At 28.4% G+C, this 14,620-nt stretch overlaps 1 protein-coding gene across 4 annotated transcripts in view; it reads left to right on the top strand.

The window, feature by feature from the left end:
• Positions 1-14,620, top strand: part of RhoGEF3 (Rho guanine nucleotide exchange factor 3) — a 184,190-nt gene that overhangs the window by 87,572 nt on the left and 81,998 nt on the right. For all 4 annotated transcript variants that reach the window (XM_015322101.2, XM_089179127.1, XM_015322100.2 and 1 more), the window contains exons 8-9: positions 14-734; positions 1,153-1,683. In XM_015322101.2, the coding sequence (XP_015177587.2) occupies positions 14-734; positions 1,153-1,683 (1,252 nt within the window). The remainder of the gene's footprint in view (positions 1-13; positions 735-1,152; positions 1,684-14,620) is intronic.

Genomic DNA, 14,620 nt, shown 5'->3' with positions numbered 1-14,620 from the left:
GCGTATATTTCAGGAAAAGTTCAATCGACGGACGACGCCCTTAACGAAGAACTATTTCGCGAAGCTGAAGCTGTCACGGAATATCTCTATGGTACTCGAAGTCGTGTTATAACTCGTAACTTTCTAACGAGTCGATACGAACGTCACGAGGAACGTCGAGACGATAACCAAGAACAGAGAAGAGTCAATCAAGCTACTTACGATGTCTACTTCATATCTTCGAAACAACAACAACAGCAATCTCAGAAAAGCAATAATAGTTCGATACAACAACAACAGCAACAACAGCAGCAGCAACAACAACAACAACAACAGCAGCAACAGCAACAACAGCAGCAACAACAACAACAACAGCAGCAATCTCGAAGACCTAGGACACTTCAACGAGGTGCAACTACACCTAACACCAATCCAACTTGTTCCGGTCAAGATTTTTCTGTCAGCCCAGACACCAAATTACGTTGCAACAGCAGTACTTGCGATTTTTGGCCCCATTGTTCTCAGAGAAATACACTTTATTCGCCTAATCAAGGTCCACCGGTCTTTATGAAAGTTTCTCAAAGTTATCCGGCTCATCAAAGATTGTCTACGGATTCCGGAGCTCATACGAATCGTAGTAGCGCATGTTCATCGCCAGCTTCCTTGGAACGAATGGATGATCGGGATTATAGAGAACGGGAAACTTCCAGAAAGAATAGGAGTAGTCGAGAACACAGTAATTTAAATGTCCAAAGGTACTTTTACGTCTATTAGAATAATAGATGTAAAGTGTAGCATTTAAACAAAAAAAAGAAGCATTGATTTGATAAATTCATTGCATGCGTTTACTTTTTATTTACTTTTAATTATTATGTTAACATTTTGTAAAATAAATCTTCAGTATATATATATAAGAATATTTAATTTATTTTGAATAATAATTTGTCAGTATTTATAATACTTATAAAATTGAATCAACGTTACTAGATATATTCCGAATACTTCGTTATAAATACTGACCTTGTACAAATAATAGCCATTTTTGTTAAAAAAAACAAAATAATCAAACGTTAATTTTATTCCTTTGTTTGTTTTTTTTTATTATTTTATCTAATATTTGTAACACACAAAAAAATTAAATAATAACATTGAAAAATGAAATATTTGATACAGATACCAAGAGAGACCTCCAAAGAGTGTGTTGAAGCAGCCGAATCAAAACAGGTGGTCACCATTAGAAGAAAATAATGCGAACGGTAGTCTGGATAAAAGAGTTATCGATCGTCATCGAGTTTACAAAAAATCTGAAAAACTCATCAGTAGCTTTGAAATGTGCGAAAAGGATAGAAAAGTGTCGCCGGTTCTTCAAGGTGGTAAAAATTTGAATAGATCACCGAGCGGTCCTGTGGTTTCTCCATCTAGCACGTCATCATCCTCGAGCAGTGATATTTGGGTTACTACCTCGGATCGTACAGTGACGAAGAGCCCAAGAAACGTTAAAAGTTCTGGCACGTCTACGCCTATAGATGACGCGGTGATTGGTTCTTTGAAAACTTTAATGGTACCACCGAAAGATGGAATGTTGTCCAGACCTGGAAGTGCACCGACCAGGGGCGAGGATTCGTTGACCACTGATGTGACCTTGGATCCACACCAACGTTCTTTGTCTTTACCTAAATCCTTCTTGACTCATAACACCGATAGGTAAGTACTTAATATTATATTTTATTATACATTAACATTTATTTATTTATTTTTCTTATTAAGCATGAACAATAGTAATATAAAAAAAAGGAAATTAATTGTGATTATAGGAGATTTGGAATTTTTCTTTTTTTTTGTTGACTATATAGGGTGTTCAAAAATATCATTCAATATATTTTATATGGTATGTAAAATGCATGCTGGAAATGTATAAAATAATGACATATGTCATTGATAATTATATATATATATATATATTTTTTTTTTGTATTAATAAATTTACTTTGTATATTCATGATATAAAATACTGAAATATTTTTGTTTGATATTAGTTTTAATGGTAATAAACTTATTTTGTATTCATAATATAAGAGACTGAAATATGTGCTTGTAATTTTGTACAAATTAGTATAATTTTTCTTCGATATGGATAAAATCTATATAAAATTTCATTTAGATTGGATTAAAGTAATAAGAGATTTTAGTAAAATTACAAACACTCGAATTCAAACTCCTATAATAATAATGATAATAATGATTTCTTTGTAAATATACACTTCTATTATATCGAAACTGTATTTATATCGTTTCGATAACATCTCGAATTTCATCGAATAAACCAATTAACTGGTCCGCAAGAGTATCGTGAATAAAATCTAATAAAAATCGAACGAAATAAGACAAAAAAAGTAAGAAGGAAAGAAAGAGAGTAAGAGAGAGAAAGAGAGAGATAAAATAACGAGATACGATGACGCGAAAAGTATAAGAAAAAAAAAAAGAAGAAAAAAAAACAATATTTCAAAATAGAAACATTTAAACGAAACGTTATTATCCCCATTAATCTAAAGATCTATTATAAATAATTATTCTATTAGAATTATTTTCTGATGCATATTATTTTAATCAGCTTTCCACGTGTGTATTATAACACGCGATAAATCTTTAAACGATTATAATATTTATACACGTATGTATGTGCACATACACATACAGCCTGGTTTGCACTTCGTACATGAAAAGTTTAAATCGGTTTGTTGTTTCGAACTACGAAATGACTTCATTAAGATAATAACTTCAATGTCATAAACGTCTCGTCGACCATACGAGACACACGATACGTCGCATAGGCCCTATCTCTATCTATCTCACTCACTCACTCACTCATTCTCCTACTATCTCTTTATCTCTATTCCTATCTCTCTCACTCACACACTTATGTCAGTCTATCTTCCTCTCTCTCACTTATGTCAGCCTACCTTTATCTCGTAGACATTTTCTTTCTTTCTCACTCTCACTCACTCATGTCGGTCTACCTTTCTCTAATACTCACTCTCTCTCTCTCTCACTCACACACTCATGTCGGTCTACCTTTCTCTCATACTCACTTTCTCTCTCTCACTCACACACTCATGTCAACCTATCTTTCTCTCTCTCTTTCTCTCTCACTCACACACTCATGTCAGTCTATCTTTCTCTCTCTCTCTCTCTCTCTCTCTCTCTCTGTTTCTCTTTCACTTTCTTTCTTTATTTCTTATTTCTTGTCTCTGTTACTCACTCACTCACTCACTCACTGTGTCTGTCATATTTACTATCTCTCTTTAATATTGTCTTTCCAAAATATTCTCTTTCTCTGTCCCCTTTTACCCCTGTCTTTCTTTTTCTCTCTCACTTACTCTTTTTGTCTCATCGTCGTTCAAGTTCTTCCACCTTCGTGTTAATTAATCTGATTAAGTTCATTAAAAGCTCAAAAGTTAATTCAACGATAGTTCGATTAATACGACGCAACAAGAAAATTTAGGTCGTGTCCTAGATTAACACAATACGATTCTGTTCAATCTATGAAATAATAATCGTTTTGCTAAATTGCTTAGATTGTTCAACAAAAATTCTTCTTTTTCCATTTGAGAAAAACAATCACGTTTGTCTCCAATCAGTGTTTATATATAATATATAAAACGGTTAGACTTCTTAAAAACTATAGTTTTGTTAAAAACTTAATGAAAAATATCAACTTTATTTTTATACTTACAATTGTAATTACTTAATTTTTAATAATTACTTAATTATAAATTATACTAATACGACTAATCTTTTAATATCACAAATAGAACGAATCTAGTTAGATTTTATTAACGGAAGATAATATTAAATAATTATATATTTTTTTTGTAAAATCATATAATTTTCTCTTAAAAAGGATAAATAATTTAGAATTATTAGATCGTCCCAAAAGTTTTTTTTTTAATTTTTTTTTAAATAATTTTACGCGCACAGTATTTTTTAAGTTGAATAATATACAGTAAAGAAAAAAGTAATACAGGGTAGAGAATCGATATTATTTAGTAAAATAACATAAAAAATATTACGCTTACAATATTGTGCAACTTATCACCAAGAAAAAGGAAGAAATTTTCGGGACGACCTAATATATATTTTTATATAAATATACAGATTCCCTTCCCTCATCCTCCTCCTCCTCCTTCATTAGATTCGCATTAGTATTCTTGATAATTTTAATTAAATAAAATCAATAAAGGTTGTGTGGAGGGTCGGAGATATTTGATCATATCGTTTTAATTTGAGAAATTTTGTATTATATTCGATAAATTTGTAATACGTGTGATTGCATTTATGTTATATATATTGCACATACATATATCCTATAGTAGTTCTATAATAAGTTTAATTAATCGAAGTTTATGATCGGAACAACATGTTTGTTTCAATGATATACCAATCTCGATGAAATTATAGCTTACGATGTTAAGTTGTGAAAGATTCAGCTAGATGTACGTCACTCGTGTATGCATACATATAAACCCCCCATTGAATATAACAGCCAGTTAAAACAACTCGATAGAAGTTTAGATTTGCTTTCTCTTATGTAACTACCCGTTAGAAGGTGCTCGAAAGGAACTGTCAAGATCCTACGTTACTTACTTTTAGCTAATATTATAGAAGAATATCTAAAAATATTTGAACATGAATATCATTTTTATGATCAAATATTTCGTATCAAATTTGATCAAAAAAGTCACTTTATTAAAATCGATTATTAACTAAATAATAATACAATACTTATTACCAAATATTTGAAATCATAAAATCATTATTATTTATTTTTTTATTAACACTTTAACTGAATGATTCGTATCTTATTGAAAAAAATAAAATAAAATATCATAATTCTATTGATATATAAATATTAATTAATTATTTAACTTTTAAGTCAGATTGTATACAAAAACTTGTATAAGAATTTAAAAATTATAGAATTGTGAATATTTTTTTTTTTCTAAAGAAAATTTCTAATTAGTTTCTTTTTTTAATTTTCTATTTTTTTTGTATTCAACTTTAATATCTTAACAACGATCACGTTCGCGTGGTTATATAATTTCTTTAACGAGAAACGTTTTCGTTTAAGCCAACAAATCGTTTCGTTTAAAATACTATTTCAAGTTCGAACAAACGATTTTATTATGAAATAGCATAAATCATTGGCATTGTAGCAGAATGAAATCAATCGAATCGTGAGATAATATCTACACAATATAAAATTTCTCTTTTCTTTCCTAATTCTATTAAAAATACGAAAATGTCTCGTTATTTTCAAATAGAAAAATTCTTGACACGTTTGTTTTTATTATACTTTTAAAACGTAGGTATGCGTGTACAACGATGAGATGAATTTATTAAGGAATTTTGATAAATTTTCAATCCATGAGGAGATAATCTGAAATGAATTTTTTTGTCGAATTCGAATAAAACAAAAATTAATATTAAAAAATATCCAAGGCTATTGGGTATTTTTTACTCGCATATTTTGTTATATTTAAATAACTTAAATATATGAAATATTTCTCGTTATTATTTTTCAAAACTATTTTAAAAGGGATAGGATATAAAAAACAAAAATAATATGTCAAAAGTATTATTAAAAAGAAAAATTCTTTATCTGTGTGTGTATGAAAAACGTTTTAAAAATATTATATTAACCGATAAATATTGTTGAAATTTTATTAATACATATATATATATATATACGAGTTTCTCGTTTATTTTGATATAAAATATTGAATAATACAAATGAAATATTGATCAGTATTATTTTATCAAAATTAAAACGAGTCACGATTCTTGACAATATTTAACGATCAATCCAATAATTATTAAATATTAAGGTTTAAATAATTGAAATTTATGAACGACCTTTTTTTCTCTTTTTTTTTTTTTTTAAATGAGGGTCGCAATCATCATCAGATGCAAAAGTAACGACAACCATAATGTACTCGGTGGGGTTACTATAGAAATAAAAGTAGTAAGATAAAGATAAAGAGTAAGAGAAGATGGGAACGCTTTGGGATACTCGTATTAGTGACCCTACTCAATGGTTTCCTTTGAAATAAAGGACAATAGGAATGAATGGAAGGTACACAGGCCTCTTTCCGGTTGGCTGTATCGCGATAGAGTGAAACGCGAATGTCTAGATTCTCAATGACAGAGCTCGATAGACCCATCGTTTTCAACTGCAACGCTCTGACATCAGAGAAAGAAAGAGATAGATAGATAGATAGATAGACAGACATATACAAAGAGAGAGAGAGAGAGAGAGAGAGAAAATGTTCTATCGATCCTCACTGCTGCAAACGTCAAGAACGGGACCAAGTGCGCACGAAAGAGCAACATGGAACAGTCCGATTTTGCATACTTATGCATATGCTTATACGTTAAAAATTATTTTTCATCAAAATCTTTGACGTACAAGTCATATACGTTTTATCATTCAATTTTTCTCGTTTCATTCAAATTTTGCTATACGTAAAGAAAATTCTTATGCGTCAAAATTAGAATTAGAATTAGAATTAAAATTACGTCAGGATTATTTGATGATTTTTTTTTATAATAAAATGTTTGTTCGCGTTTTACGAATAGATAGAGAATGATTTTGACGCGTGATCTTCGTCAACGTTATGTCAAATTTTGATTCATTTCGTGTGTTACGTAGAAAAATGAATTAACGAAATAAAAGCAAACGAGAGAGGTAAAAACAATATTTCTTCTTTGTCTCGGAGGAAGAAGAAGAAGAAGAATCGGATACGTGGGAGGTGTTTGCGTGGGTAGACGAGACGAGAAGACACAACCGGTTCGACGAACGCACGATTGCGTTGCATATTACACTTTGCTTGGTGGTACACCTCCTTCTTTGAATTATGAACGAAAAAGATATGAAAGATTTCTGACGATATTAATAAGAAAGTTTTATTAACTTAAGTAAATATGAAAAAAATGATGTACAATAAAGTGGTGAATATGAAGGTAAAAAAAGGGGAAAGGTGAGATTTACGTGATACACCTGTTCCTTTCTTTTCTTTTTTTTTTTTTAAATAATACAAAGGATAAAAGATGAAAAGATTTTTTGATAACTTTAAATAATAAATTTTATTAACTTGGGTAAATGATTAAAATATAAATAGAATATAAAAAAGTTATTAGTATGAAGGGTAAGGTAGTACGTTACATTACCGACATTATTAAAAAGATTTTTTGTATGTGGGTTGATTTTAGTTAAATTATTTTTACCCAGTATAATTCGTATGTATAACTAAGTGACAGGAAGTATTATTTTACATGAAATAACGAAGAATTTCTAGAAATGTACATAACTAGTAAGTAAGACTATATATGTTGATGTTGAGTACATCTCATTAGCAAAGTGTCCCATATGGTTTTAGCGACGTTTACGTAGGCGAATTTACATATCCAGACTCCCAACCCATTTGCCCATACTTTCCGTAGTAATTATACCTAACGAAATAGTACGATTATTGTCAAGCACAGAAAGAGAGAGAGAGAGAGAGAGAGAAAGCTCGTTTTATTCGATACGCTACTCTAATGTAAGTATCAAAAGTACGTGAATTGGTTGTGAAATATGATATATTTACGTACGTATATATTTCTTTGTATGTATATATGTATATACATATGTACGTATGTATGTATGTATATATAATACGTATAATATGTATGTGACATGTGTATGAAACGTACGTGAGTTGTTCTTGAAATAAGATACATTTATGTACGTACATACTTATTAGTATATATGTATGCAGTATAAATGTATGTGATATATATATATACGAAAAGTACGTGAATTGTTCGTTAAATAAAATACATTAGTGTATATATTTACGTATATATTTGTGTGCGTGTATGTGTACCAGTGGGTGGATAAGCGCACGCGTCCAACACCATATTTCTTGATCGATGTTATAGCAATCGATTTGGTCCAGCCTCCCATTATTATATGACGACTCGATCCTGCCCAACCAAAGACATTAATCTTCTACGGATCGTAATTTGCGCGACAGGTGGTCGGCCAAATATCCTTTCGAAGACGTTCGACCTTACTGAGGTTCATAACTTTCACGATCGAAGCATTAGATACATACTACACGTGGATCGTCGATTTAATTGAAACTAATAAAAAACAAGTACGTCGTATATCTTTCTGAAGAAATAATTCAACTGTGAAATCTAAACGTTACGATTGTAGAATCTTCAAATTTTCTTTCCATTCCTTTTTTTCTATCATTTTTCATCTTTTTCTTTGCTTCTTCTACTTTCTTTCTTTGTGGATTTTTTTTTTTTTTTTTTTTTTAAATAGTATCATTGAAATAAGAATTCTATTTATTTAATCGAAGAATTTTTAAACATACATTTTTTCAGCAATATATTATAAATTAAATAATAATAATAGAATTAATAATTTTTTAATATTTTAAATAAATATATACATATACAGGATGTCCCATATAACTGTATTCACGATTTTTCAAAGATCATGGTATACTAGTTCGTTGAATTCGTATTAATATGGGCTATAATATTATAAGGTCAAAAATATAGGGTATTATTTAAAGAAATAAAGGCACTCTTAAAAATCAAGAACAAAAAAAATTTTCTTTTAAAATTATTTTGCGATCAAAAACAGTTCAAATTTTGTTAAAGTATCTTTTATCAGGTTATTGCAAGTACTTGAAAATCATGAATACAGTTACATGGGACACCTTGTATATAATATTAAATAGTATTTTTAATAAAAACAAAATTGTGTAAGAATTTCATACATACGCATGAAATATATTTATTATAAATTTTATTTGAAACACACATTCGAAAACTTATATATTAATCCATATAATGTTGATTACATAAAATACACATTAATATTTTATTTACTGAATACAATAAATGTTTAAAACCATTGGATGAATAAATAGAATTCATTAAAGATTTCAACTTTCCAAACAAAGATACAAAAAATATGTAATTGAAAGAATATCTATAAAAAGAGATTTCTTATACTTTAATCTAACGATATACACTTCAGTTGGAGTCTTTTTTCGGTACTACGAAAGGTACTTAATGAACCGAAAGTAAAAAAGAAAAGATACTTCTTTTCTCATTTATTAATATCACAGAAGAGTATTCTCTCGTTGAAAGCTGGCCCCGAAGTAGACTTTTCTTCGCTTTAAAATACTAATCCGACAATCACTCTCGGATATAACATTTTCTCTCACGGTAACTTCCATAACAAGAGCCAACTTATGCGCATTAGTTCCTTTTTTTTTTTAATTTATTTATTTTCTTTCATAGAATACTCGTAACAAATTTTTATTTTTCCGAATAAAATTAAGGTTTTAACTTCATGCAGTAAAAGTTAGAAAGCAAGTATGTTAAAAACGTTGAATATCAATCACATTTAGCTTCTACACACTTACACATCATTTATGTATGTTTAGTCAAAAATTACTAAACACAATTTTATCTCTTCCAACGAATTTATTATTTTTTTCCAATTTATCAATCCATTACTTCGTAAAAAGTATGAGCAATAGTGAGTGTAACCATTAAAAAAAGAATAAGTACACTATTCCTATGGAAAATTGATTCGATAAACATTAACACACAGGATAAATATAAATATTAATTAATGACTTTTGACACTGAACATATATGATATTATTTCTAATATAATAATTTAATCAGTGTGTTTCATCTCTCGTGAAAATCATCACATCGTTTATTCACATCATCGAAAGCCATTTATTCACGCGTTGAAAAGTGTTAACATCGTTCAATCAACTATTTTGATTGATCGGTTCCTACTCTACTATGCAATGATCAAATCATAATATATATACATGGAAAAAAAGAACAATGTCGTTGTCCTAATCGTTCAAATATGTTCATAATGTAGAACGACGTGTTTCGATTATGAAAATTGACACGTAATACTTCGCATTTGAAGTAATACGTCCCCCACAGGAATTACAAATTATTCGACGAGGATATACCAAAATGATGTTGTTTAATTAATTGCAAAACGATCGGACGTCGATCGAGGATAATTGCTAATTTCTCTTCGTATTACAAGCTGACGCTTGCAATACTCATTTCATCTCTTACAGATCTATACATCATACATTCGCATCATTTTATCATTGAAAATTATCATTTATTTCTAATGACTCATACATCCAATAGAAATTTGAATAATCAGTTTTAATATTCCCATAAACGTGACCAGATTATTCCGAGAAAATATTCGTTTTATTTCTTTTTTCGATTATTATTTACTTGAATCAATATTTTTCAATAATTATTTACTATCAACTATTAATATTTTATTGATTACGTAGGTGGCTTTAAAATATTTAAAGCTTAATAAATAAAAAATTTGAAGCTTATAAAAAATATACCTTTTATTTATTATAAATAAATATGAATAGTTTCTATATTAGGCTCAAAATTTTTCTACCCGCTCATGTAATATATACAAATTTTTCAGTATTTTGTTTGTATATTTTTTTATTTATTTAATAATAACCATTCTTATTCCAAAGGCTTAAAAATTAATACATCGTTTAACACATATACATATAATTATTATAGTAAATGTATCAATCTTATTTTAATTTGATACATTTATATATCAACATATTCATATACAATTTATTTTAGAAATCATTAATAAAAAATATGTAAAAGATCGAATGAATAAAAGTATGTATTCTTTCTTTCTCTCTCTCTCTCTCTCTCTCTCTCTCTCTCTCTCTCTTTTCCTATACCTTTTTATCTTTATTTCTTTTCCCATTTGAATAAAATAAATAATTCATATTACACACACACACACAACACACATGCAATTATATCGTGAAGCAGAAAAATACATACATACTCGAGAACAAACGTTTGTTCTCGTAACAATTCGAAATAGAAAAGCGGAAAAAATACGATAAACGAATAGTTTGCCAAAGGGATGAAAGTGGAACAAAGATTCTGGATGCAGAACAGTCATATTTTTAAGCGAAGGTAAGAACGTATGTGTTCTTGATTACGCGTCCACCGACTGCGACCGGTTTTACTGGTCATAAAGCGTGCCAGTAGGAGGTGTGCAAAAGGAGTGTCAAGTTTAAATGCAACCTTGCAACCGCATCCAATGCATTTAATTATGAATTTGGTGAATCTCCTTCTATGAATTAAAAAAAAAAAAAGAAGAAAAATAGTGTATACACCCAATGTTGTTTTTTTTTTGAACGATTTTCAATGGAATACAATCAACTCAAATTCTAAGAAAATAATTTTCAAAATTCACGATTTATTCTATTAGTTTTGTTGATTTCTTTGGAATTTAAAATAATCTTCTATTTTTTGATAAATGCAATATATGATTATGTGTATAAAAATGAAAGTATGCAGTTATTAATGTTTTTGTCAAACAAATTATAATTATTTGTCAATGTTTATAATATAAGCAGAACATTGGAATTATTAGAATGGGTTAGCAAATTTTGAAAAGATTGTATCGAAAAATACGAGATTGTTTTTATTTTACAATTAGACTAAAAACTTTTCAACCCATCTACGTATATGTTGATATATGGTACATAGTGATATTTCATTATAAACAGTGATTATATATTTAAAAAAAAAAAGAAATTTGATAAATTATTATTCATGTTAAATAAAAACTAATTTAAAAAAAATAAAAGTAAATTTATTTATAAAGTAGTAACTTATTAAAAACATAGTAATCGTGTTTTATAATTAGAAAATTTTGGTTGATAAACCATTGAAAAATTATATCAAACTTTCATTAAATACTTTCACTCCAATTAAACATTTTATCCTTTCAATTTTCTAACATATATTTGCACCTAGACATTTAGATGTAATTTTACAAAATAGAAAGAGAAAAAGAAGAAGAAGAACAAGAAGAAATATGAAATAAGAGAAAATAATCGAACGAATTCAGTGGTATTCGTAGATCGAGTCTGTCTGATGAAGAACGCGAAGGATAGGAAATTGCAATTTTCTCGGTCACGTTCATAGAAACGAAGAAAATCGAACGAAACGACGAATATGGAAAAAGAAGAAGAGATAAAAAAAAAAGAAAGACATAGATATAAAAATAAAAATAAAAGAAATATTGATCGGATCGAAGGTAGGATTTTCCCCAGTTTGTGCGGTGAGGAAGTAGCAGTAGCATCAGCATCAGCATCAGCAACATCAACCAGAAACAGCAGATAGAAGACACACACAACAGTGTGTATGTGTGTGTGTTTTGTGGATACTATGTACAACCAGTGTACTGTGTTATCGGCAGTATTGGAAGCAACGCCCATGCAAATTGCATTGGGTGCATCCACTGCATCCACTGCTTCGCGTAATTAGATCCAGCAACGGTGGGGAATTTCTGGTCCGGGATTATATACTTTCAGGATTTTTCTAACGATATTTTACGTTGGATTATTTGATCTGTTTTTTTTTCTTTCTCTTTTTAATTTTTTTTTTTTCTAAAAAGCTTACGCGATTTTCTTTATTTTTATCGTTTTCATTCCATCGTGATCGATTAAAACGAAATAACTTCAGATTAGAAGATTTTCTTTTATCTAATTTGTATTTTTTTTTTATCTTTTTTATTTTAAAATTTTGTGACTTCTTTTCGTAGATAATATATTATGTATTATATTAATATCAACGAAATTGTATTAAAGTATAGGAGGCTTTTAAAATAAAGCCGTTATAGAAATAGTTTAATGAATTGTCTATAAAAGTATTGTTTTTAAATCGATTAATTATAAATAAAAGCTTCGATTCGAAGATACGTTTCTTTCCCTTTCTTTCTTTAAAAAGAAAATTATATTATCAGTCTGGTAGTTATTAATATAACATAAAGAAAATCTCATTATATGTATATACAATGTTTTAAAATGCAGCCATCGTCGTCTTCATCGTAGTCGTCGTAGTGGAAAAATTATAGCATAGTGGATTTTCTACGACCTATGGTACCCATAACACGGTGTAAACTCACCACGTAAAATAAAATACTTGATACTACCGTGTTACGTTACCCAAGCAGACTTTTTAATGACACTAACGTAAGAAAAAAAAAAAGTACATCGTATTTTCGTCTGTGTTAAACGACACAAGATCTTAACGACGGTGTAATATCATTTAAAAATATACGAACTTTGGTACCTTTACGAAAAATTCTTTTACAAAAGAAGATCTGTATTTTCTCTCGTTCAAAGAAATAGAAAGAAACGTCGGTCGTAGAAAAAAAAACAAATTTGTGATATCGAAAATAATATTATGTACTATTCGAAATCACTAATAAAAATAAATACTTTTAATTATTGAATTAATAATAATCAATTATAAATATATACTAAAAATAATTATTTGTTATTATTTTAATTATTTATTTTATTATTTTTTTTTAAATATTTATAATCTATAGTATTATTTATTACTATAGTATATATTATTATTATAGTATTATTATATTAGTAGTATTTTATATTTATTATTTTATTATTTTATTATTTTAATTATTAAAATTATTTTTATATTCATTTAATAACACTTTAATAAACACAATTAACAAATAATCATATCTATACGTATCTAATACAAATATTTCAATTAGAATTATTCCTTTATTATATAATTCTTTATTATATAAAGAAACCCTTTATATAATAAGGGTATACAACAAATATATATTTTTTTTATAAACTCTAAACGTTTATACTTGTAATATTAATTATTAAAAATATTCTCACTATAATATTCTTTGAAATCACGAATAAATTGTCGTCCGATCACTCGTATAAAAAATAAAAATGAGAAGAAGATTACAAGTACACGAAAATATTGAATCGAAAAAATAAAGATTATATATATATATATACATATACTGTATGAAGAGAAGGAAAAATAAGATGGTAGAAGGTAGAGGGGTTACAAGAAAGAAAAAGGAAAATCATAACTGGGTAATAGAAGCGCGAAGGACACCACTACTCGTCCTTTCTTTCCCAAAGGGTGCCAGAGTCAATCGAACGAGAGAAGATTACTCGAGAGATAGGAAAGTATCTTGTCCGTAATGCACGTGTTTTATTCTCCGGAGACGTTTCTCTTCTCGTAATATTTCGAAACGGTACTTCCTGTTCATTTCTGTCTATTTTCTTTATTTCTCTTTCTCTCTTTCTCATTGTATATTTATCTCTCTTATTCTCTTTCTTTCGAAATTTCTCTCTTTATTTTTTATCTATCTTTTTCTTTCACTTTTTTCTTTCTCTTATTCTATCTGTCTCCCTTCCCACTTTTATTTTCCTATCTCTTTCTATCTATCTATCTATCTATCCATCTATCTATCTATCTATTTATCTACCTCTCTCTTTCTGTTTTTTTTTTTTTTATGTGTATCTCTCTCTCTTTCAGATAAATGCGGAATCGTGGTTTCGACGTGAAATTATTGGTTACCTCAGAGAAAATTTTTCTCAACCAAATAACTATATCTATATATAATATATGTGTATGTGTGTTTGTGTGTTGATATAATAGATATAACTTATTCTTTCATCTT

The sequence above is a fragment of the Polistes dominula genome, unplaced genomic scaffold, assembly GCF_049000335.1.
Source record: "Polistes dominula isolate Pdom_NZ unplaced genomic scaffold, Pdom_raw_medaka contig_37, whole genome shotgun sequence".
Taxonomy (NCBI): domain Eukaryota; kingdom Metazoa; phylum Arthropoda; class Insecta; order Hymenoptera; family Vespidae; genus Polistes; species Polistes dominula.
Note: the sequence above shows the minus strand (reverse complement) of the source record. Positions and strands in the feature narration are given on the sequence as shown.